Here is a 26,356-nt window from a genome sequence, read left to right as displayed (position 1 = left end):
AAAAATTAATATAATCTTCTTGTTATTATTATTATGTGTTTGTGTGCTCGTGTGTGCGCACGTGCGTATATGATCTCCACAAAGGACAACTTCTGGGTGCTGGTTCTCTTTCTGTGGGTCCTGGGGCTTGAACTCAGGTCACCAGGCTTGTGTGTCAAGCACTCCACACACTGAGTTGTCTCACTGGTCCGCATCATTGTTCTTTGAAAAAGCTAAGCATTGTTGTCCCCATCTGGCCCTGGGATCTGAACATCATCCCTTCTCGGCCTCACACTGCAGAAAATGAAGATGCTGCTGCCTGAGCTGGTACCAAGCAGGTGACTAAGCCCTCAAACATGTTTTCTCCCTCTGAAGGTCAGAGAAGCCACTGAGAAGTGTACATCAGCTCCATCTAGACAGTGGAGGTCAGACAACCCACCCCAATCCCGAAAGGACACTGGTGTGGGAGGGTCTTCTTTCTATGTGTTGCTTTCATTGGTTAATTAATAAAGAAACTGCTTGGCCTGATAGGTCAGAACATAGGTGGGTGGAGTAGACAGAACAGAATGCTGGGAAGAAGGCAGTGAGGCAGACGCCATAGCTCTCCTCTCGGAGATGGATGCAGATTAAGATCTTTCCCGGTAAGTCACCACCTCATGGTGCTACACAGATTAATAAATATGGGTTAAAGCAAGATGTGAGAATTAGCCAATAAGAGGCTGAAACTAATGGGCCAGGCAGTGTTTAAATGAATACAGTTTCCGTGTAATTATTTCAGGTGTAAAGCTAGCCGGGTGGTAGGACATAGCCCGCCATTCTTTCAACAAATTGGTGCCCTGGGCTACAGGACACCAGCAGAGTAGAGCATAAAGGACATCCCAGAGGTCACCTAGGACAACTCACCAGGTCACTTGTTCCCACCACAGCAGGAAGTGAACAAGAGTCAGAGAGAGGACAGGCAGACACACCCCAAGGACCCTTCTGGGTACCAGGATGTAAATGACTGACAGAATACAGCAAAGGACATGGCCTATCCCTCCTTGGGGCTTTCTGGCTTGGAAGCGGGGAATGGAAGCGATGACCCTAGAAGGCATTTCTGGCTCCCATGCCTCCTGTGAGTTGGCTGAGCAGCCGGCTGCAGAAGCCTCTGTGGGGACCCAGATGGACCTCACCCTGCGTACTGATCTCCAGGTGGCCAGCCACACGGAGCCAAAACAGAATCGGTGAGATGGCTTGGCCCAGCGATCACCAGGCCCATCTTGGGGTTCTGAAAAGTGAGCGGAGGCGCTCTGATGGTGTCCCCGTACTCACTGGACAAGGGTGTGTCAGTATGGACACTGGTCAGCTGGGAGGCTCAACAGCTGAGAATCCCTGTCTAGAGATCGGCCCCGAAGCTAGACGATCAATAGTGCCACGGCAGGGAGGATGGCTGAATGCCAGCTATCCTCAGGTCCCAGCCCTTCCCCCACTTCAAATGCGGAGTACTGGGCGCGGTGGCCTGACTAGGAGGAAGTGAGGCAGGGTTGCCATGGAGGAAAAGTAGCTAGGGGCTGAGGGTTGTGATGGATCCAAACTCAACCCCTGAAAGACAGACTCTGGGGTGCCTGGTAGGCGGGAGTAGTGTGGGGCATCAGGTGCCCCTTGCTAAGGACCAGAAGAACCTCATCTAATTCTGTATTGAAGCTGAGTGAGAACGGCAGTGGTGGCCAGGAATGGGGTCTAGTGCCTGTGGTCCCAGCACATGGAGGTGAGGCAGAAGAATTACCTCGAGTTTGAGGTCAGTCTGGGCAATATAGTAAATTCTGGGCCAATCAGGACTAGAGTATAACGCTCTGTTTGAAAGAACAAAATAAAGCAGGGATGGGAAGGAGGGCAGGAATGCAGCTTAGTGTAGGAACTTGTCCAACGCGCAGAGTCCTGGGTTTAACTCTCCATAAACCAGGTGCGGCAACGTGTGCCTGCGATTCTAGGTAGAGACAGAAGGGTCAGAAGTTCAAGGTCATCTTCACCTATATCTACACAGAGAACTGGAGGCCAGCCCAGGCTACTGGAGACCCTATCTCAAACAAAACAAAGAGAAACAAAACCTTCGTAAAATACAAAGCCAAAGAAAAGGCACAGCTTCTAGAATTGTGGAGATGAGGAAGCAGCAAACCTGGCCCTGACTAGCTCCTCCAGATTCCTTCCTGGCTGCCTGCTCTCCCCCTGGGACTGACCTCTATAGTGATGGGCACTCCTCGGGCTCAATGGTCTGGAAGCCCACTGAAGCTAGCGGCAGGAAGATGGTAAAAGAAGCTGTAGGTGAGGGACAAGTGACCTGTCCAGGAGCAGAATGTGCCCATGGAACCCCAACAGCTTCCCTTCACTACCATGTCACTCAAGTCCCAAATCCACAGCACATACTTTCTGGAAGGAGGCCCAGCCTTCACCCTCCCATTTCTCCACTATCCCTGGGCCCTACATGAGGACAAAGTTCCCACCATCCCCACTCAGAAACAGCAAAGATGGGGCGGGGTAGCACAGAAGGCAGACCTGGCTGCAGGAGAAGGGACTGGGGAGAAGCTCAGCCCCAGCCGTGTCCCTGGGACCCCAGGGACTTGAGTAGCACTGGTACTTCACGGACTGAGGCACCACATGGAGCAGAGTTCTGAAGCCAGTCCTCTGGGCTCAGCCGAGTCTCTGCTCTTATGTGAAGGGTGTTGCAGTTGGTTTTAACTGTCAATTCGACACAGCCTAGAATCACTAGAGAAGAGAGAGTGTCTGGTTCAGGTTGGCTTGTGGGAATGCCTGTAGGAGGTCTTGATTACATTAATTGATGGGTGGGGGTGGGGGGGCGCGGAGGTGGGACCTAGCCCGAAAGTGAGTGACATGTTGGCACCATTCCCTGGACTGTAGAAGAGCAGAGAAAGAAGCTGACACTAGGCACACATGCGTTCATTCCCTCTGCTCTGGGGTGTGCTGTGCCTGGCCACCATGAATGAGCTACTGCCTCGATGTCCCTGCAATGACGGAACATAATGTGGGCCAAACAAACCCGTCCTTCCCTAAGCTGGCTTGTCAGGAACTTTTATCAAAGCTACAGAAATTAGGATATGAACTGACTTTGACTAGTTAGCTAGATACTCTGTCTCAGCCTCGGCTTCCTCATTTGCAAATGGATTAATAAGAGCAGCTGTCCCATGGGTGTGAGGACAAAGTGCCAGATACTTGTACAGGGCCAGCCTTGGATAAGCACTTTGAATCCAGGCTGGTAGGGGGCGGGCTTGAGAAGACCTGGAGTTAGATCTTCCAAACCCACTCCTGGGACCAGCCAGTGTAACCGTCTCTGAGGAGGTGGTGATAATTCTGAAGCTGTCTTGGGGATGACATGTGAGGTTATCCTCTGGTCTCCACATGCACATGCACAAATGTGCACAAAAGCATGAACACACATGCACAGACATGAAAGAAAAGAAGGACTTGATAGCTGCTGAGCAGGTGAGGAAGCTGACCCCGGGGCAGCGAGGAGGCAAAGAGGGGGCCACCTTTTCTCTGTTGGAGCCTGAGGCAGCTCTCTTTGGCAGGGGAAGGCGTCCTAAGGAAGTGACCTTGAGATAACCATCCCAGCACCCAGCTGGAAAGTCCCCTAATGCTGCTTCTCTTCCAAGGCCACCCAACTCCTCCTGCCCTGCTGGGGTTGGGGTTCACCTGGCGTTTTCCATTTGTGTGTGGAGGGGGGGGATTCCTGCCTCATAGCTCTCACCCCGTTTACAAGGAGGCCAGGTCAGCAAGGGGAGGGCGGCTACAGACCTGGAGACCATCCATGGGGAGGTCCCTCCCCCTCAGCGAGAACTGTTTCCCCTTGAGATCTCCCTCCCTCCCTCCCTCCCTCCCTCCCTCCCTCCCTCCCTCCCTCCCTCCCTCCCTCCCCTGCGGCCTTTCCAGACTTTGTCCTCCCCTACCCCAGCTACAACCCTTAGCCAGTTCCCCACTTGGGAGAACTCTCAGGTTGCTTAGATTGCTCTGAGGACACTGACGGTCATGGCTGCACAGCTGTCTGGGACCTTGAACTTTTTAAAAGCACTTTCCAAACATATGCTTTTTTTAAAAAAAAAAGCATCAGCTGGGCGGTGGTGGCGCATGCCTTTAATCCCAGCACTCGGGAGGCAGAGGTAGGAGGATCTCTGTGAGTTCGAGACCAGCCTGGTCTACAAGAGCTAGTTCCAGGACAGGCTCCAAAGCCACAGAGAAACCCTGTCTCGAAAAACCAAAAAAAAAAAAAAAAAAAAAAAAAAAAAAAAAGCATCAATAACTTGTCTGTAAGCACAGAACATCTCCAGGACCACATTCAGTCCTGGGTCCTGGGTCCTGCAAGCACCCTGAGCCTGTCTTATATCCCTGTTCCCAGGTCCTCCAGGTTCCCTCGGGCACTGGGGCTCAGGGACAGCTCCACATGGTTCACACCATTCCCCTCAAACTTCCCTTCAGAGCCTGGCTTAATCCTGTCCTCTGTCTTCCGTCCCAGCCACCCCCTCTGCCACAGCGGGGAGGGGGCTCCGGCGGCGGGGAGGAAGCTGCTGGCCAGAGTAGTGACCCAGACTGCAATTCTCCCAAGTTCTCCGTGACACAAAAGGGTAAACAGAAGGCCAGGCTTCCCCACTGCCTCCTGCTCCCCTCCCCCTCCAGCCAGCCAGATGGGCCGACAGGCTGGGGGGGAGGGGACAAGGGAAAAAAGGGCAGATTGTGCAAAAGAAAACAGAAGAGACAGGGATGGCAAGAGACAGGAAACGGAGAGACTAGGAGAGATAAGGGGGAGGGGAGGCTTAGTGATTCTTCAACTGAGAAGTCTAGGAGGAGCCAAGACCCAGTTTAGGGACCGGATAGCACGTGGGGAGGAACCCCAGTGAGTCAGGTCCAGAGAGAGGTGCAGACAAAGAAGCTAGGCAGACTCAGACCTGGCCGATCAGGTGGAGACAGGGGAGGTGTTGGTGCCTGGGCCCCACCCTACAGTGAGTGACTGTACTTCTTCCAGGAACGTGGGGGCTAGGTAGGGGTCTGAGGGGTCTCTGACTGCTCCCTGGGCCAAGCCCCTGACCTCCACCCCAACCCTGCCTCGCATGAGTGGGTGCACCCCCTCTCACCTGCACTGCAGAGGCCGACTGTTTGCTGTCATTGTTCCCCGGGGAGTTCAGGCTGGAGACTTGCTGCAACAGGAACTGCCGGGCCACCTGGAGAGCCTGTAAGACAGGGGCTGAGTCAGTGTGAGGCCCCAGCGATGCCCTCAGAAGTGGCTGGGAGCAGGGATGAGTACACCGAAGGGGGTGGGGAGGCCGGCCAGAAAGGCTCATATGGGCTGGGGGAAAGGACGGAGTCACTGAGGTCACGGCAGGATCAGCACAGACGTCTAGGGCTCACCAGGGATCAGAGTGGTTTTTAGCTGGGACAGCAGATGAAAGGGTCAAGGGTCAAAAGGACTCCAGGTGAAAGTGCAGGAGGGTGAACTCAGGGCAGAATAAGTAGGTGCTTTCTATTGAGCATCCCCGCGCCCGGTGCAGCACAGATTTGTTTGCTTGTTTGTTTTTGAGGCAGCCCATGGCTGCCCTGGAACTCAACACGCTCACCACCAGGCTGACCTTGAACTTAGAGATCCTTGGTCACCACTCAGGGCTAGAGGCCAAGCTCTTGATCTTTCTTCAAAAAACTGAGTTAGGGTTCATCAGCCTTCTTTCTAGGTGAGGCAGTGAAGCCTCTAGGAGGTTAAATCAGTAACTTGGCCTCAAGATCAACTGACCAGCCCAGGAGGCTTGCTTCTAAGGTCTAAGGAAGGGAGGAGGTGGGTGTCAATCAAGAACTACCTACAGGACAGGCACTGCCATGAAGTTACTAGGGCATACAGTGTGGGTGCGGTGGGGGGAGGGAGGCTCAGTGGTCCTGAGGAAACCAATCAGATTTGAAGCAGTGTCTAAATGATCAGAGTCACTACATGAGTGCCTAGCTTGGTGGCCACAGTGACAAAAGACTGAGCCAAGAGGATCCTAGGAATGGGATGGGGGCGGTGCAGCCAATGACTATATGTGGGTGGTGAAAAGTCTGATGGGAGACTATAGGGTCAACAGCTCCTCTGGGGTCCAGCCAAGATCTGTCCCCAAGGCCTGGAGGTGGATGGAGGTGGTGACAGTGGGGGACCTGTCCAGTCAGTTCCACGTTCCTCAAAGGCCTCCTAGAGAGCCAGAGCAGATGTATTCAGGCCCTGGAGGCCAGGCTTTGACACCAGGCAGATGTGGGCTGCAATCTCAGCCCTGTGGCTGCCTGGCTGTGACCTTGGGTAAGTCATTCCCCCTCTCAGTGGTAAAACTAGGACACTACCCACTTCAGAATCAGGAGGAGGGATTAAAAGACCAACGCTGGCGCCTCGTTGGCATTTAGGAAGTGTATACCCTTTTCTTCTCGATAATTCCCAGGTGGCTCGCTCCTTACCCACTCCCATCGGCCCACACTCGTTAGATGAAGGCGCCCAACTTGGAGCTGGCTCATGCACTGGCACCCACACCTGTTTCTTTCTCACGTGGATTCCATTCCCCTACGCCAGCATCCCCTCCGTTCCCCTGCCTCCTCTTCCCAACGCTCAGCCCAAGCCCAGAGCCTCTACACATCCTCAGGCCGCAGCAGTACCATGGATGCGTGGTGGACACTCAGAGCTCTGCAAACACCCTCTGAGTGCCCACTGTGTACCCAGTGTGACTTCTATCTCTACAGCCCACCTGCACGGCCCTTCACAGGGTTGACTGGCACAGCTTCATGGGGCTTCAGTCTCGTTTACCTTAGGACAATGTCTAAATACTCCCTGGTGTATCTATGGGAACGTGTGCTCCTTGGCAGCCCTGTTCCCTACCGGCTCCTCCTTTCAGATGTCCCACACTTCTGGGCAGAGCCAGGATACTGCCTCTCCGAAGGGTTTTCTTAAGGAAGCAGAAACTGGACCTTCCTGGGCCACGAGAATTTCAGAAACTCTAGAAAGGAGAGGATGGCAAGGAGGTGGCCAAGGGACCTTAGGAAGACATTCTGGCCTTCGTTGCCTAGCTCTCACTGGCCGCCAGGTCTAGGCATATAGAATGCTTCTTGTCCTCTAAAGGGACACCGTGGAAAAGCGGTGGGAGGAGGGGACACACGAAGACACAGAGACTAGGCGGTAAGGGGTGTGGTGGAGGCTGACCCCAGAGCTGACCAGCACAGATGATTCAAAAGAGACATTAGTCAGGGGATGGGGGACAACCCCCCATGTGGGTGGAACAACAACAGAGGAAGTTCGGGGGCAGCTAGGGAGAGAGCCTGGCCTAGTCTCTGGGGCTGCAGAGAAGCCAGGGGAGTTGAAGTCACTCCTCACCAACCCTCCTACTTTGTGGTTCCCTGGAGCAGGAAATTACAAGATTTACAGGGGTGAGCGGGAGTTGGGGTGGGTGGGTGGGTGGTGGTGGTGGTGATATGACAGGGTCCTACAATCTCATTCCTGAAGGCAATAGACCCTCCGCTCCCCACCTCCACCCTGCTGTGCGTGGGGAGCTGAGTTAGGCGAGGTGGTTCATCCCTCCCTGTCCCCCAAGGGCTGTCTCTTCTCTCCCTCCCCGCCTCTCCTACCTTTGTTATCATGTACGAAATGCCTACTGTGTGCTAAGTCATGCTAGGTGGTAGGTGTCCTGGCCACAGGTGTTCAACTGCCGGGAGCAGGAGGTCTCTAAAGAGCCTGCGCAGGAAGCAGGGAACTGGACCATCAAAGCCACCCTTGGCCCATGGAAGGCCCTCAGCTGTGGGGCTCTGAGCAGGCCTCCCAGAGAAGGCAGCTCGGGGCACCTGGGCCTGGAGTCCTGAAGGGTCTGCTCATCAAGCAGACGAGGAAGAGGAGGAGGTGTGCCTATACAGTGTGGCAGCGCACCTGAGGTGACTGTGGCAGGGGCAGGAGGACATGAAATAATTCCCAGGTCTGTCAGAAAGCTGGATTGTGCCGGGGAGGCAACAAGAAGGGCTGGAGACTGGCTGCGGGGGCCCTGAAGCTGCGGGGCCCTGAAGCTGTGGGGCCCTGAAGCTGCGCACCTGCTCTCCGCACCTCACTCATTCACTGCCTCCTCCCTTCTTCCCACAGGGTCCTGGCCTGGAGGGCTGGGAAGCCTACCAAGGTCCTGGAGGGCTGGGAAGCCTACAGGGACAAAGCAAGTTCCTTTCTCATACTTGCCTAGAGCAAGCCTTGACCCATCTGGAAGGCAGTATCACCTAATGAGTACGCAGTAGGTGCCAAATGATGAGTGTGGGTAAACTCCAGGGCTGTGGTCTAAGCTCCCCTCCTCAAATGGCCATGGTATGTCACATGCCACTCAGTGGGCAATAACTACTGTTCAAGCACCTGGCTGAGGATGGTGCATGCACCTGGGAGCCTTGGGCATCCCCCAAGCTAAGCTGTCTTTGTGTAGAGTTTGCCCAATGGACTAGGGAGGTCAAAGGCAACTTCATTTGAGCTTCATCCATCAGTGTAAAGCACCAAGGGCCAATGTCTTCTGTCCCTGCCACTGGACCCATAGCCTCTGAGACATGGAAACAACAGGCCCTGACCTCATAGCCCAGCTCACCTCCTTCAGTGATGCTGCCCAAACTGGAGCCACCCAGTGTGTGTGTGTGTGTGTGTGTACACAGGCACACACAGGTGCATATGTAGGGATAACAGAGGATAACTTTGAGGAGTCCGTTTTCCCCTTTCACCCTTACATGGGTTCTGGGGACTGAACTCAGGAGGGCAGGGTTGGCACAGCAACCACTTTACCCACTAAGTCATTTCCCTGGGCCAGGTGCCCCTTAAGAGCACGGATCTCAAATTCAGCTGTGAGCTTCCAACCCCCAACACACAGTAGGCATAATCACTGCACACAAAGTCCATCTCATTCCAGGCTAAGTATGGGAGGCTGGCCGAGGGTGACCCCGAGTTCAAAGGTGTTAACTTGTGAAGGCACTTCTGTAGTGTCAGGACAGCCAAGAGGCCCACAGGGCCAGGGGCAAAGCCCTTGTGCAGACAGGCTGTCCAGGAGCATCCCTACATTAAGCTACAGGGCGGGTGTAACTATGTTCACCTTACAGACAAGGAAACAGGGCCCAAGGTACCAACTCAGACCCAGACACATGCAGGCGAAACACCAATGCATATAAAATAAAACTAAATAGATGAAGGAGGAGGAGAACATGGAGATCCAGAAAGGGGCCTAGGGCTTACCCAGAGACACAGCAGCACAAGCAGAACTAAAGCCCACCAGACCTTTCTGCAGGAAAAAGGAGCAAGAGCCAGCAGGGTAATGGGGGGAGGAGGGGGACTCCGAGAGCCAGGAGGATGATGGGAGAGAGACTCCACACCAGGGAACTGTGTTCATGTGTAGTCAACCCTAAACTTGCTGGTCTAACTCTGGAAATCCACACTTTCTTCTCTGTCCCTGGAAACTTTTTGGCAAAACTGGAACTCAGCCCTGTCCATATTTGGTGATATTTATGTGAGCTTCAGGGGTCAACTCAGTCACTGAGCTCACAGGGCAAGTTCCTTTAACCCCCGAGGCACCTTATTGGTCCTGTGTTTATCATTAATGTTCTGGGGCAGGCTGGGGGGAAGGGGGACCACAAGGGGCCTAGGACTGCTGTCTCTGAGAAGCAATCTTAGGAGAGGCTGCCAGTTTCAGGCCCAGGACAATCTAGTCACTGACCTCCTGTCCCAGGAGCCATGGTCAAGTTCAAGGAGGAACTCTTAACTGCCGGAGCTCCCTGGTTTAGTGGGCTGACATGACCACCAGACAAAACCCAAACACAGAGAAGCCTTATGCTGAGGATAGCGAGCTACATAAAACATGGCCAAGAGACACCTCACTGCAGAGGCAGCTAACTCTTCACAGGGAGTATTCAAGGCTGAAAAGCAGATAGTGCAAAGGTCCTGAGGTAGAAAAAGCAAAACATGAGGAGTGCCATAAACTATACCCAGGCCAGCCAGGTGGCATGTGCTTTTAATTCCAGCATCTGGCAGCAGAGGTAGGAGGACCAGCCTGGGCTACACAGCGAGACCTCTTCTCTCTAAACACACACCCCACACACCCACTCCCAACAGAGAAGCAGGCTGAGGCTGAATTCTAGAGACATGGAGCAACCCCATTAAATAAAGGCAGGGTGTTTTTTGTTTTTGCTTCCTCTGTATGCGCGCGCACGCACGCACGCACGCACACACACGCCTGTATGTGGAGACCAGCGATCAATACTGGCATCGTCCTCAATAGTTCTCCCTTTGTTTTATGAGACAGGGTTTCTCCCGAGTTTGCCGATTTGGCTAAGCTGGCTGGTCAACAACCTGCCTGCCTCTCTGCCTTTCCAGCACTAGGATGCCAGACTTTCTAAATGAGCACCAGGGACCAGAACTCAGGTCTTAATAATGAGAGTACGCCAAGTACTTTACTGAGTCATGGCCCTAATCTGTTTTTTTTTCTTTTTTTTTTTTTTTTATAATTTTTTAAAATGTGTATGGTCTTGTTTGTTTGGTTTTGCCTGTAACACATCCATGCCTGGTGTCACAGAGGCCGGAAGAGGGCATCAGATTACAGACAGTTGTGAGTCACCATATGGGTTCTGGGAATCTAGCCCTGGTCCTCTAGGAGTCAGTGCTCTTAAGCCACTGAGCCATCTCTAGCCCCATCTGTTTCCGTTTTGTTTAATTTTTATTTTTTTAGGACAAAGCCTTGCTGTCTGTGGGCTAGCCTTGAGCCCACGACTTTCCTGCCTCAGTGGCTCAAGTGCTTGTAATATAGGCATGCGCCAGAGTGCCAGACACTTCAAAATGAAGCTCACCTCATTGAGCTCCTGGCCTGGGCGATCTCTGGGAGACTGAGCAGAAAGTGATACCTGACCCCCTGCTAGTAAACAGCAGGTGTCTAATAAAGAGTTCCGTAAAAGCTCATGCAGCCCACAGAACTCCTTCTGGACAGACCCAAGGAGGGAACGGCAGGGAGAAGGGGTCAGAGGCTGCCACCACAGACAGAACTAACCTAGGGGGACACAGGTTCTTGACCAGTAAGGCTCTGTCCTCCAGGAGACATGAAGATAAAATTACACGGGGGGAGGGGGTAAGTGTGTGGTGGGGGAGACTATAAAACCCCCAAAGTGATTCTACTTTTCTTCCCTTGGATCTTTTTTTTTTTTTTTTTAAGAAAGCTTTTTGGAAAAGGCTGTAAATTTTTTTTACACCAACCTCGTAAAAATGACATCGGCACATTCTCAAATTAGAACCATTAAAATGAAAACCAGCGAAGCACAGACACAGACAGGCCCTCCCAGGTGGGAAACATCCCCAGGACGTTCACAGATTCAGGGCCCTTGCCGCCAACTCTACAGAAGGTTCTGGCTTCATGAGAGGTTGGCCTCGGCAGGTGCGGACAGCCATGGGCCAGTGGCATAGAAGGGACTTTGTCCTCGGAAGGCTCCTGTGTCTTCCCCTTGCAGGTGCCTTCTCAGCAGCTTGGCCCGAGGGACATCCAGAACCAGCTCGGCATGGTTCTGGTTTGAAGGGATGGCACCCAGGCACTGACAAGGAGCGAAAGTGAAGAAGTGGACAGTATGTTCCTAGCCAGGTCCTCTGTCCTCGCTGTAGAACTCTCCAGAAGTGAGTCTACTTCACACTGCCTGGCCCCAGCCACTTCTACAGGGTGCTGGATTTAGATCAGAAACTGGCAGGTACATCCTCCAGGGATCCTACTAGGGCATTTCAGAGCTACACCAGCTCACACGTCAGGTTCCACGGGAGCCCACGGGTGACTGGGATACATACAACCGCCTTCACTACAACCCTCACCCTAAACCCTTCCCCCACCCCCACCTCACTGTTCCTCAGTGGGGTCTAACGCTCTGCTGTGGAGAAGAGGAACACTCAGGAGCCTTCTCCAATGCACTAGGCCCCTTCCTCTCTCCTAAAAAACCTTGAAGTGGTACGCAGCCATGACCCCCAACCCCTCCAGCACCCCCCCCACCCGCTTCTCATCTGCCTTTCCCCATCTACTTCTGAGCACTCCCGACCCCTGGGTGGCTTTTCTCTGCACACCCCAGCTCCTCTGGGGAGGGACTCCCTCTCCAGATGGACAAAGAGAACTTGGTTATAGGACCAGAGCTGACACAGAGGAATCCAGGGTGTGAGGCTGCAGTACTGACCAGCAGGAAGGCTTCAGACAACTGTTGGCAGCCTGTGGGTGGCGGGGCGGGGCTGATCCCCTCTGGAAGCTCCCTTTCCAGCCAGTTCTCCTAAGGAGCCTGGCAGAGGAGGGCCAGACGGAGGAAAGCCTCTTTCCATTCTTCTCCTCCCCTCCCCCAGCTCCCTGACTCCCCAACCCCCATCTCTTAGGAAGGGGTGAGTTAAAAGCCCATTACTAGGCTGAGCCCCCCAACCCTTTTGAAACTCCTCACAGGATGTGGACGGGGTGGGATTTGGCCCGGTTGCCACGGCAACTGCAGTGGGAGTTCCCAGACGCTAGGCAACCCTTTGGTGACCCTCTCTGACCTGTCACCCCTGCAACCCAAGGACAATAGGAATGCTGGCTCTGGGGGCCCAGGACGCCTTTCAGCTCAGTGGCCATTGGTTCTGCCTACCCCTACCCTGCTAGTTCAGCCCTCCTGGCCCCAAGTCCAGTTGTCTGCCAGCAAAACCAGAAGTCCCTAAGACCTTCCAAAATCAGGGCAGGGGCACACTTTCCACAGCCCAAGTCCGACGGGAATTTGTGGGTCCCCACAGCATTTTCAGTAGCAGAAGCAGAACAAGGTTCAACTTGCTCAGGCTGATCTCCAGCTCAGTGGTAGCAAAAGATGACCTTGAACTTCCGAGGTTCCTGTGTCCACCTTTCAAGTACTGGTGTAGGAGGCACAGGAGTGACTTCACACCCACGTGAGCAACTTCACACCCAGTTTATGCTGAGCCGGGACTCGAACCCAGGGCATCACACATGAGGGAAAGCACTCCACCAACTGAGCTACAGCCCTGCGGCCCTCCCACACCACCCTCATGGGACAGTCTCCAGTGAGTGTGGCTGCAGAAGACACGGAGGCCCCAGGCAGATAATGGAGCTCTGGGAAAGACTGAAATGGGGCAGTCAGCAAGGACTCTGTGCAGTCAGAACTGGCCTGGCAGCAGAGCTGGGTCGCCCCCTCACCTCTGTTTAAACAAGGTCCCAGCCTGCTGTTGCATGGAAACAGCGCACCACCAGCTCTTGTTCCAAAGTGACGTGGCTGCCCTCTTCAGCGCTGTTTGCTCCAGCCTAAAGTCCTGTCAACCGCCTGACTTCTGACTTGCCCTGTCTGGCTGTCTCTCAACTCATTACTCCTAAAGGCCAGGACTGCATTTCCAGGACTTGTTTACCAAAAGAGACAGGGACCCACAGACAAAGGGATTGGGGCTGGGAGACCCTCGTAGGGCAGAAGGACAGAATGTCATTTGCAGACTCATTCAGTCAAACCTCTGCCTCAAGCAGGCACTGGAGTGGTAGCAGTGTGTAGGGTCTTCCTCACAGTCTTTTTTTTTTTTGACACAGGATTCATATAGGCTAGTCTCCAACTCTACGTACCTAAGGATGACCTTGGATTTCTCCATGTCCTGCCTCCACCCCACCTAAGTACTGACATGTGCTACCATGCTCAGCAGGGATGCTTGTGAGAGTGTGTGTGTTGTGTGTGCTCACATGTGTGCAACTGTGCTCACCTGTGCTGACATGTGATGAAGACAGACGTTGACATTGGGATGTTCCCCTTAATTGCTTTGCCACATTACTTTAAAAGTTTTTATTTATCTATTTTCCAAGAATGACAGCCATGTATATAATATGCCTAGTACCCCCATCATATTTTCAGACACAGTGTCTCTCAGCCAGCTCCAGGGACCCCGGTCTCCCCCTTACCCGACACACTAGGCTGGGATTATAGGTGTTATATATCAGAGCACTCACTTTTCTGTGGGTGCTCAGGCCCAAGCTCAGGCTCCCATGCTTCAGAGCAGGCACTCTCCCCACTCTGCCCTCTCCAGGGCCCCGGGGCTCTGTCTGACTCAGGGTCTCCCCAAGTAGCCCAGACTGTTCCTAAACTTGAGATCCTCCTGCCTCAGCTTCTTGTACTATACATGGCTTTAAATTTACTCCCCTCCATTGCTTTTAAAATTAATTTATTATTATTATTAGAGTGTGTGTGTGCTCGCGTGCAAAGGTGTCCAGGTGCCACAGTGCAAGTGTGGACAACTTCCAACCACTGGTTTTCTTCTTCCACCAGAGCTTGAGTTCAGCGAGCGCTTTTACCCGGTGAGCCGTCATCTCTTGCATCCTGCCTTCCTTTCCTGTTTTAAGGGACCCTTGTAGCCAGGCAGGAGGTATTCTCACTCACAAGACTCACACATGTACTTAGCACCCGCTGTGTATGAGAAGTTCTTCTTCCTCCTGCATCACCCAGGCGACTGTGGCTGTAGTAGGACCAACAAGGAGAGAGCTGAGCCCTGAACGACAGCCTGGAGGCTGTCAGTGTTGCCTCTGGTGGCCTCCTCTGCAAAGTGGGAATGACATGGCCTCTTTCCCCAGGGATGCTGAGGCAATTTAATGACATTTAATGACACAGTGAATCCAAAAGCTGTCTTCTGCAGACATCCTGCTTATGGCTGAAAGGCAGATGGAACCAAGAGATCAACCTCCCTTTCTTGATCTTGCTTACCCCGCCAACAATAACATCTGTTTTCGGGGGGAGGGGCCCAAGAATTGCTGAATGTTCTCCCCCAAAGCCTCAAGTCATCTGCTGGAAGTGGAAAAATGACCCACAGGCTATGTTTTGCTTTAATTGAAAATTTTATAATTTTAATTTTGCAGTATTATTTTTGAAGTTTAAAGCCAATGAAACCTTTTTTTAAGTCTTACATATTTTCCTTGGGCCTGGGCACTTCTCCCACGGTGAGCCCAAATGGCTAAAACGGCCCCTTGCCTGCCTACAAATCCCCATCCCAGATTATTTATGAAGCAGATACAGAATTTTCCAGGACGTTGGGATGGTCCCCAAAACAAACGGGAACAACTGGAACGCGGAATTGAGATGGTACGTCGCGGCCCGTGTACAGGGCAGAGCCTAGAAACTTGATCAGTACAGATGGTTCTGCCTCTCCCGCCCAAATATCTCCCCAGCTACCCAGAGGCCTGTGTTTATGCCTCATGGCGAGCTTTCTAATTTCCTTCTGAAAATTACATTTTATTTACTTAGTTTGTGGATATGTATGTGTGTACACAAGCCACAGTGCGTGTGTGGGGGTCAGGAGACAACTTACTGGAGTCAGATCTTTTCTTCCACCTTGTGGGTCCTAGGGAACCGAACTCAGCTTTGGTGGCAAGCCTCTGAGTGATTTTGCTGGCCCCAAGGTTTTTTGGTTTTGTTTTATTAGAGTTTCCAGTTTAGGCGGCTCCTCCAACCTCATGCCACATTTGAAGTTTTGCATAGTTTTCTCTTTGCAAAGAGATGCAGAGGGTCCAAAACAGTGTGACCTTGGAAACTTCTAGGGGTCCATTTTTTTTAAGATTTAGTTTTAATTATGTATATGTATGTGTACCTGTGTATATATGCACATGAATATAGGTGCCTACAGAGGCCAGAAAAGGAACCTGAAGCCCCAAACTGGCATTACAGATGTTAGCGCGAGCGGCCATGTCGGTGCTATGAATCAAGTCCTCTGCAAGAGCCCATCTTTAGCTGTATTTTGATAGAAAGCAGGATTCTGTCCCAGCAGAAAGCACAGACTCAGTAGTTCTCTCTTCCCAGAGATTCTGCTTAAGAAGGGGGATGACAATGTCCACCAACTCACAAGGCTCATATCCCTGAGGATCTGAGTTCGATCCCTGGGTTCCATATGATGAAAGCAGAGAACTGATTCTCCAAAGCTCCATACACATGTACTGTGGCATGTGACCACTACACACACACACACACATGCACACACGCACGCACGCACACACACACAATATAATAAGATGCCAGGTATAGTGGCTTCCTCCTTTAATCTCAGCACAGAGAGGCGGGCAGATCTCTATGTATTTCAGGCCAGCCTGATCTACATAGCACATTCCAGGCCAGCCATTGCTAGTAGTGAGACCCTGCCTCAAAACAAAACAAACAAACACAAACAAAAAACCCCCACAAAGACTGAGAGTGACTAAGGAAGGTATGACTAAGGAAGGTACCCTAAATTCATCTCTGCCCCCTGTACACAGGACAGGAGCACATACAAGCCAATAACACACGCAGAAACTGTTAACTCCTCTACTTGTTCACACTTACTTGAACAAATGTAAAGTGTGTCACACTGGCGGCTTCTGGTCCTAACAACTCAGTATTTTAGTGGCCAAGGGCATGTGGCTGCTAAGATGCTGGCTTAGACTCAGGACAGGTCCCTGTGTGATGGGGCTGATCACCTGTAGCATCAGTGAACTGCTTCTGGAGCAACCCCGAGGACGTGGTGTGGTCTAGGGGAAGGAGCAAAGTCTGCAAGGTGCGGATGGATGGTATGGAGCATCTGGGGTCCTCCTGTTCTACTTTCCCAGCTGGGGCCCTAAGGGTCAGGCCACCAGCAACAGTTGAAGAGGCAAAGTCAAACAAGATGACTCCCAAGGCCAGGGCTGGCTAGGCCAGTTCTTCCGAACCCTTCAAGCAGGATCCCCCCTCCATCCCAACCCCTGGGGGTCTGCTCATTCATAATCTAACGAGGTTCTCCACCTAGTGCCCTGTCCTGCAGGGTGGAGATTATAGGCATAAAAGAGGGGACACAGACTGGGCTCCTTTAAAATAAAATACAAGCCTGGGCTGGAGACAAGGCTCAGCAGTTTAAAATATTTGCTGTTCATGTGAAGGACTTGAGTTTGATTCCCAGCACTTGTATCAGGTGGTTCATAACTGTCTACAATTCCTGTTACACAGTATCTGACACTCGGAGCCTCTGCAGGCACCTGGACTCACAAGCACATACTGTGTGCAGAAATGCAGACATATCCATAATTAAAAATATAAAAATAAGCTGGGTGGTGGTGGCACAAACCTTTAATCCCAGCACTTGGGAGGCAGAGACAGGTGGATCTCTGTGAGTTCAAGGCCAGCCTGGTCTACAAAGTGAGTTTCAAGACAGCCAGTACAGTTACACAGAAAAACCCTGTCTTGAAAAAAAAAAAGTACGTGTGTGTGTATGTGTGTGTGTGTGTGTGTGTGTGGGTGGGTGTGCACGTGCGTGCGCAGATACCTTTCCCCTCCCTTCTTGGGCCTCTTTCTTGGACCTCTTTCCAGATTCTTTGGCCACTTAACCTCTTCACAGCCTTGGTTCACAGTACAAATAAAGACACCCCTGTGTGCATAGCACACACTCCCAAACCTGTTAATATAGCCAGTTTTCCAGCCACGTGCCAAGACATCCACCCACTCAAAACAGACTTTCAAAGCCCAGGCGGCTGTCAGTCCTTATGGCTTTGCTGGGACTATTTCAAACTTCATAAACTTGAGCCCCCAGTACCAGGTTCAGGCTAGCCACCAGAACAGCAGACACACAGGGAAGTCCCTGGAGGCTGTCCCTTCTCACTATCTAAAAGTCAGGGTGTTAGGCTGGACAGAGCAGCGACACCCGGGTGGAGGGCGTCTGAGAGGTCAGCCTACCTGTTGCTGTTGGAAGTGCAGAAGCTCGGTGGAGCTCATCTCGCCATTGCTGTCAGCTCCGCTGGCGGCGTCCCTGCCGGAGCCGTCCCTTCCCGCGGCCGGAGCCGTGCCTGCGGTCCCGGTCCCACTGCCGCCATCAGCCTGCCCAGAGAGGCTGCCCACACCGTTCTGACCAGACGGAGCCGACCTGATTGTCTCCGATGCAGATTCCACCATCATGTCGTTCTACTAGGACCTAAAGAAGAGACATGGGGGAGGGGCTGAGGCACAAAGACAGACTTCCAGGGCAGGTCCTACCTGGAACTACAACACAAAGCTGCCCCACCCACCTCCCCCACCCCTGTCCTAGGGTGCTCTCTTCCTCAATTTCCCAGAAGCTCCTCCAGAGACCCTCTCAGTGTGTCACCCCTTCCTGAGGGCCTGGTTAAGGAGCAGCTTCATAAGGAAGCTCAGGCCCCTACCCTGCAACCTCCCATTTCCCGCTCCCAGTAAGAGTAGATGGGGGAGGGTAGGCGATGAGCTCTTCCCTGTTCCCTTGGGGTCCTAAACCTGTTTCGGTCTTTCCTTTTAGCTGGGACCTACCAAACCTCTTCCCTTTCACCAGTAATGGCCCTGGCCTTTGTTCCCATGTAGATATGAGTTCCCTGGGGGCAGAGGTTGCTTTTCCCCAGGACACAGCAGACCCTAATCAACACAGGAAAGTAACTGCCCTAAGCCCTAGTTAGCGTCTATGGAAGGCATCCTGGGGTCCAATACCTACGGTCACACTTAAGCCCTCAGCCCGGCTCCCAAAGCAACTCTTACGTCTCATTTATTACTACCCACAGCCCAAAAGTCCTCCTCAGAACAGTGATTCTGTGTTCAACACCCATTTTATTGACGGTAAAACAGAGGCTGGCAGTACAGGCTTAGGTAAAGACTTAGCCTGTTGAATGCCCTCGGTCCAAGCCCCCAAATGGGATTACTGTAATTCAAGGGGAGAGTGTGTGTTTTGGTTCACATTCCCAGCATTATGTAAACTGGGGTGGGGAAAGGATGAAAAAAACCCTGTCACACTTATAATCTGAGTTTGGGAGGCTGTGGTAGGAGGAGTCCCAGGCCAGCCTGAGCTACAGGATAACCTGCCTCAAACACAAAAATGCAGGGCTGGAAAGATGGTTCAAAGGTTAAGGGCACCCAAATAAGAGTGTTCACAACTCCAGCTTCAGGGGATTCGACGCCCTCTTCTGGCTGCCACAGACACCCACACAAGTGTGCATCTACACACACACATACACACAAATCTGAAGAGAAAAACCAAATGAACAAACTAATTAAAAATTGGGTCTTTCAAATATATTTACTTATTTTATGTACATGGGTGTTTTGCCTACATATATATCTGTGCAGCATGTGTGTGCAGAATCCAGAAGAAGGCATCAGAGCCCCTGGGACTGGAGTTACAGACAATCGTGAGATGCCATGTGGATGCTGGGAATCCTATGGAAGAACAACCAGTGCTCTTAAGCCCTGAACCACCTCTCCAGCCCCAAATGCCCTCTCCTTAAACCTGGAGTGCTGTAAATTCCCCAGAGACAAGGTGAAAGGCAGGGAGAGCAAGGGGTGAGGAATTCCCTTCCCCAGCCCAGCGCAGTCCACCAGCTTGACACACACACTTCAGAAGGGGGATGTTTAGCATAAAAAACTATTCTGAAGCTAGGGGGGCAGTGCATGTCTTCGACCCCAGGTGCATGCATGCCTTAGACCCCAGGCACATGCATGCCTTCGACCACAGGCGCATGCATGCCTGTATTCCTGGGAATATGATGCAGAGGGATCACAAGTTCAAGACTAGCCTGAGCAGTACAGTAAGACCCTACTTCACACCCCAGCACTCACTAGCATGTGCACACACGGACACACACACACAGCAAGCTCTCCTCAAATTCTGGACTCTATATTACCCCATGAATAATCACCCTGAAGGGAACAGTTGGCACCCACCACGGACTGCTGTTTAACACTTGTCTCAGATGCCCTAAACTTCCGTTTCCTTGTCTAAGTATGTCATCCTACCCTTTTTACAGACAATGAGGGTGTTTGCCCAGGCTAGCCCTCATCAGCTCATTCTCCATCCACCCCAGGTGAGGCAGAGGTGACGAGGTTCAGAGAGTTCATGATTTGTCTGATGTCACATAGGGATCAAGTCACTTGAACATCCAACAAGGACTGGAGAAACCAGCCAGATAACCACATCTTTCTCAGCCAACAGGCTGAGGCTCTTCAGGTAACAGATTAAAGAAATTGTAGAAAGGAGCTGAATTACTCCTCTCCCCAGGATGAGGCTCCCAGTCCTATCTTCCTCCCATCCCTGTCCGTCTCTCTCCTGCACCAGTTCACCCATGCTGGAGCAGAGTGAGAGAGAAGAGGGACGCAGGGGGTGACACCACTGCTCCAGAGACCTCAGGTTTTGACTCTGGACTGTCTCTCTTGTGGTGGATTGGGAGAGGGATCCTAAAGAGTCCATGTACTGCTGAAGCGGCCTTAATGTTCTGGTCAGTAGCTCCCACTCCCGAGTTCTGAGAGGAGCTGGAGCAGGGGTAGAGTGTGGAGGTGACGGTTTGGAAGAGATTGAGCACTTGGTCCCCAGCCTTTAATAGCTGTGTCAGCCCCAGGGCTTGTAGCTGCCAAATGATGGATGGGTGGGTGGGCTCTGGCCTCCACCCACCACAGCACAGGACTTCAGCCCCCTCCCCTGAAACCACCCACCCCGAAAACTGCAAGAGTAACTTCCCCCACTCAGGCCTGAACCTCAGCTGGGGTGAGGGAATGGGAAGACAGGGGGAGCCCACTGCCCACTCAGTTCTCCCTCGCCTCCAATTCCAGCCCTGCTGGGGCCGAGAGCAGCTTCCAGCTCAGAATCCCAGACTAGCTGCTCAGAGATCTGAGAACTCCTGGGCCCCAGGGGACAAAGACAAGCCTCCCGGGAGTAAGCACGGCCAGGAGAAGCAAGAAAAATCTGGCAGTTATTTCTCCCAGGGAAGGGAAAGTGGTCCCCTTCCAACATTCACAGAACACAGCAAAGTTGTAGCTCTGACAGCAAGTTTGGAAAAGGGAGAATGAAAGGAAGGGGGGTGCCAGAGAGGTGTCCTTTCCTTTCCCTTCCTTTCGGGGAGAGCAGGGAGGGGGCGGGGCATAGCGATACCAAGTGAACAACTTAATTGTGGCAATGTGCCATGTAATAATAGCTATTCAAGGGCCGATCATTCATATTGAACAAGCCTCTCATTTGCATGCTTGAGATTATATGCATTTGAAAAGTCATTTCCGCAGGGTGTATGAATAGCGGGCCATTCCCTTCTGGTGTGTGCTCTACCCCTCCAGGGGCCTTGGCCCCACTGACACACACCCATACACCTCCTTCCAGGTTCTGGCCCACCCACCAATACCAGCCCCTCAAACCCACAAGGCAGGAACTTCCAGGTCCTCTAGGAATCCTCACCTCTGCCCTGGCACACCTGCCCTCCAATCCGAGCACACCAGCCTCCAGGCTCACAACGCCTACCCACCTCTCTCAGCAGTGTTGTAAGGAAGACGGGGAGTTCCCTGTACCGTAGGTGAACAGGCACTGACTGACGTAGGTGAGCAGGCACTGACTGACGTCTGGGGCCCAGCCAGCTAGAGGTTGAGTGGGGTGGGGTGCTTGGAGTACACTTTGTTATCAGTGCCTAGTAACTAAGAGGGGGCAGGGGCAAACCATTGGTGCGCCTTATGACCCTAGGAAAGATGACAGCCTAGGCTCTGTCGCAAACCAGCTATGAGCCCTTTGCCTTCCTACATCTCAGGGCCTCAGTTTCCCTTTTCTCCATGAGAAAATAGTTTCAGAAGCTCCTGGGGTGGGGGCGAAGGAACTCCCTAGCCTACCTGGGGGGTTTAAAGTCACACTATTTGGGTGTTGCTGGGAGACACCAGGAGGCCATTAGAGTCACAGCTTAGTCCCTTGTCCCAAAGGCTCCACCCAACAAGGATCCCAGTTGGCTGACGGCGCATATTCCCGCCCCCTCTGTATACAGAGCCACCCTCCCCTTAGCGGGAGGACTTGCAGCGGGAAAGGACACAAGCTGTGTGTCTCTGGGCGAGTGGCTGGGCGGCTCTTCACTTAGTAATCTCTCCAGGCTTGGTGGGTGCTTCTCTGCACTCATCAGGAGGAGGAGGAGCAGGTCTTCAAGACCAACCTCAACTAACAGCCAGCAGACTGCTTTTCCCTACCCCCAAAAGCCACTAAGGAGTGGGCACCAAACATTTTCAAATTTCCCTAAGAACTGCTAAGACTAGGCTTCTCACTTCATGCCAGAATTTCCAGACCACTCCCCCACCACATGTCATGGGTAGTGGAGGACCATTAACAGTGTGTGTGTGTGTGTGTGTGTGTGTTGGGTGGGTAGGAGTTCAGGATTTGGATGGCTACAGGTGGGAGGATCCTAATCTCCCATACTCCCATTCTCCGGATTCCCTGGCTGAAGTCGGCCCGGGCTCCAGCAGACGTCCTTGGAAGGAAGCTAGGTCAAAGCCACAGCCACTTCTTCCGCTTTAGGGAACTTCGTGGCCGCCTGAAGGTTCTCACTTTCCCTGAGGCTTTTGCCTCTATGATGCACCCCAGTGGGAGCGAAGGCAACAACGCCTTCTTGGAACCAGTCAGGGTCCGCCCCGTCCCCTCCCTGCCGGAAGTGACGAATTGCACCTAGCTTGAGGCCAAAAGGGCACTCCGGACCTGGGGTGCTTTGGGGAGGCGGAGAGGAAAAGACACCAGAGTCCTACACGTGGACAAGCCTTTTGTGCCTTTTCGCGGGCCCATATGGCGTGGGGAGTATTAATTACCGTCGCGTTTTAATTAACAGTCGCTTAATCTGAGCCATAACATTTGCCACGACACCCTTGTGCCTCGCCGCGAACCCGCGCCGCCCGCCCTGCCAACTCATCAATTAATTTTTATTGACGTTTTCTTCCCCCAAACAGGCACAATACCAGGGTTTTCCAATTAACACCTCCGCGATCTCTAATTAGTGCAATTAACAGACTGATGGATGCCCGGAGTTTACCCGCGAGGGAGGGGAGGGGGAGAGGACCGCGAAGCTCGGGTCGCGCCTTCTCGGGAAGTAGCAGCGCGGCAGCAGGCGAAAGATGGGGGCGTGGCCATGGGTCACCTGTACCAGAGTCCCGTGGCCCCTGAAGCAGAAGGTGGCCCTGACGACAACCTGACATTTAGGGCTAGAAAACTGGTGTCAAGCTGCATCCCTGTAGGTCACGAACTTGCTGAGCGATTTGGAGCAAATAAGTGGATGTTGTCTACTTAAAAACTCTGAAGGAGGCCAAGGAAGTTGATTGCAGTAAGAGACAGAATGTCCTTAAAGCACAATACCATGGAGGAGAAAGAGCCCAGGAATAAATGAACACCTTAGCGTGTTTGTACTGGGCTCCATCCGAGAGGCAAATTCTGTTGATCTGAAGAGGCCATAACTTGTATTGCCGATTCCCGGTGCAGCTGACCTGCTTGTCTGGGGCAGCAGAGCTCCGAGGATGAGAGCAAGCTTCAGTGGGAAGAGCTAGCTTTCCCATGGTCCAAACTATCAGTTGGTGGCCCTCTGAGGCCATGCATTCACTCAACATGTATTTAGGGTCCGATTAACCTAAAAACTGAGATCTAGCCACAAGAGCCCTAAGGGCAGTCCTTTCTGAGCGGAATGGAAAGACTCAACAAGGCAAATGGAAGAGGTGAAGGCCCCACCCCTCATGTTTCCTCTGAGTATCTGTCTCTGAAAGAGTGGTCATTAGTGTGGGGTTCTCTCCTCCACAGCTAGCCCGTCAGGAGTATGTTGTACCAGCAATGATCCTTCGCCAATCATAGTTTCAAAAGGCACCTAAGCAGCACCAGTGTGCCAGGCTGGGCACGCAGAGAACAGGCATTGGCATGCCATTCTAGAGCTCACCTTCCCAGGGGGAGAGAAATGATAGGCATAAGTGCACTTCTCAGATTGAGACTAATTCTATCCAACGTGAGTATAAGGAGTAGACACAGTACTTTTATTCATTCTTGAGAAATCCATACATGCATGCACACAGTGTCTTTGGGTCATATGAATCCTCTCCCCGCACTTGGGGCTCTACCTTAAATGAAGTCTGGATTGGGGAAGGTCTCTTTTGCTGAAATGAAGTAGCTATGAAGGATGAGCAGACTCAGCCAGGCAGACTGTAGCCTAAATGCCCAAAAATCACATGCAAAGGCCTTCATTCTACTAAAAGAAAGCCTACTGGGTTCAGACGTTTCTAGGACTAAAGAATAGTGTCTTTGGAATAGTGACATTTCCTAGATCACATATAACAACACACATGAACATGACATAGAATAGAGTAAGGTGCACACTTTTTGTCTATTCCTTTCTTTCTGACTATCCTGCTAACGAATCTTTAGGAAGGAACAGAGAGCAAACAGCTTTTCAGGGTCATCAACCTTGGTCCCACAGGCAGCTGAGTGTACCTCTTAAGTCAAGGACCCAAGGACTCAATGCATCTCTGACCTTCACTGGCTACAGGCGGCCAGGAATAGGGAAGGCGCCACACAGCAGCCCACGTCAGCCAGTCACTCACTTGCCATTCTACCGCTAACCCTTTCCTGGCATGATCCATGGCACGGAACAGTGAGGTCCCCAGCCTGAACCTTGGGGTCCAGATCTCTGGCTGATACCAGTAAACCTTCCTTCCTTCCTTCCTTCCTTCCTTCCTTCCTTCCTTCCTTCCTTCCTTCCTTCCTTCCAAGGGTGCTTCAGACTCATTAAAGCATAGGGCATGAACGAGACAGTCAGAGAAGGGCAATTCCTGGGGCTCCCAAAGGCCCTGCTGCAGGCCCACTCTTTGAAGGAATTGGAGTTAAAAGTTCACTCGGCCCCTTCCAGCCTTCTGTTCGGCTTCTAAGAAAAGCTAAGGTAGGAACAACCAGCTAGAAAGCCTCTAAAGGCTGCAGGTCCAGCTCATGGGTATAGCATTTGCCTACCATGAGCAACAAATACCCTCTCCCCAAGTTCCAGGATAGGAACTTGGGGGCTTTCCCACCTATAGATAGGAGGCTGGCACCTCAGCTTCCTCACCCACCTGTGTGCCAAGTCAAAGGTCCTCTATAAATGGCATGTGGCACCTTAAAAGCTACCTGCCCCCAAATCCAGGGACCGGTCAAGTCCTCTTAGCACAAAACTTCAGGGCTAGAGGGGCTGAGGACAAGTAGCAGGGCAAGGACGGACCCATTTCAAAGGGTCACCTGGCCCACACAGCCCTTGGCTGGGAATCTGTTCCTGGGCTACCTTTTGGGGGGTATTTTCTCAAGCTTAAAAATTCTTTTATTTTCTTTTTTTAAAAATTTTATTTCATGTGCACTGATGATTTTTCCTGTATAAAGGTGTCAGGTCCCCCGGAGTTGGGAGTTGCCATGTGGATGCTCTGGAAGAGCAGTCACTGTTCTTACCTACTGAGTCATCTTTCCAGCCCCATTTTTTTTTTTTATTTTCTAATTCTAAAAGCAAAGGACATCTTGAAAGAATATTCTAGGAGGGACATGTATAGCTAGGTATGGGGGTACATGCCTATATTATCACATGGCATGCATATATCCCTATATCATGTGGTATATATACCTATATCGTATGTTATGTATATATGCCTATACAATATGGTATATACATGCCTATATGCATACCATGTCCAGTATGTATGCCTGTAATCACAGCACTTGGGAGACTGAGCCAGGAAGAAAGAGTTTCAGGCTAGCCTGAGCTACACAGCTAGATCCTGTTTTGAAAAACAAAAACCATGCCAGCAGTGGTGGCACACACCTTTAGTCCCAGCATTAGGGAGGCAGACACAGGCGGATCCGCCCGTCTGTCAAGTCTGAGGCCAGCCTGGTCTACAGAGTTCCAAGACAGCCAGGGCTACACAGAGAAACAAAAGCCACAACAACCAGGCTTGGCATTGTAAGCCTGTAATACTGGCACTTAGAAGGCAGAGGCAAGAGGGTCACTGGAAATTTGAGGTCTACATAACACATTCTAGTTCTCAAGCCCTTAGAGTCCGATACAAGGGACTATCTTCATTTATCTTCACTTAGGAGAACATTTTGCTTAGAAGGTACAGTTATTTCTTCCTCTTCACTGCTTTTCATTTCGACTTCCTTTTTTTCTGAGATATGATCTTACTAGGTAGGCCAGGATGGCCTGGAACTCCCATGATTCTCCTGGCTTTCCCAGTGCTAGGGCCACAAAGCCACTACCAGGCTTTAGAATCACATTTTTTTGAGGTAAAACTGGCAATTTTGCTGAGGATGACCTTGAACTCTTGATTCTCCTGGCTCCACTTCCCAAATGCTCATATTACAGGCGTGTGCCATCACTGCCCAGCTTTGGCACGGTATCTCTTTATAGCTCTTGATTTCACTGGTGTCCATTGATTGGTACCAGTTTGACCTTTCTTCCTGAAGGTTCACAAGCCTTTGGGGCCACTTCTCCACTGTGCAGCTCCTTCCCAGACAGTCTCAGCTCTGCATCAGGAAGCCAACACTAAGCCCCTTGGCTATGCACAAGCTCCTAGTACAGAGGTGCTGAGTGGCCTTGCCCTGCAATGGATACTGAGTACGTACGTGTGGTGGAATCTTGGCAAACAGAGATGAAAAAAA

At 52.0% G+C, this 26,356-nt stretch overlaps 1 protein-coding gene across 2 annotated transcripts in view; it reads right to left on the bottom strand.

Moving 5' to 3' along the window:
- The window catches only part of Foxp4 (forkhead box P4), a 54,032-nt gene that overhangs the window by 16,260 nt on the left and 11,416 nt on the right, over positions 1-26,356 (bottom strand). For both annotated transcript variants that reach the window (XM_057752019.1, XM_057752018.1), the window contains exons 2-3: positions 17,662-17,896; positions 5,100-5,195 (exon numbers count right to left, since the gene is read on the bottom strand). In XM_057752019.1, the coding sequence (XP_057608002.1) occupies positions 5,100-5,195; positions 17,662-17,880 (315 nt within the window). In that variant the 5' untranslated portion in view covers positions 17,881-17,896. The remainder of the gene's footprint in view (positions 1-5,099; positions 5,196-17,661; positions 17,897-26,356) is intronic.

Source organism: Chionomys nivalis, chromosome 19 (assembly GCF_950005125.1).
Source record: "Chionomys nivalis chromosome 19, mChiNiv1.1, whole genome shotgun sequence".
NCBI classification, from domain to species: Eukaryota; Metazoa; Chordata; class Mammalia; order Rodentia; family Cricetidae; genus Chionomys; species Chionomys nivalis.
Note: the sequence above shows the minus strand (reverse complement) of the source record. Positions and strands in the feature narration are given on the sequence as shown.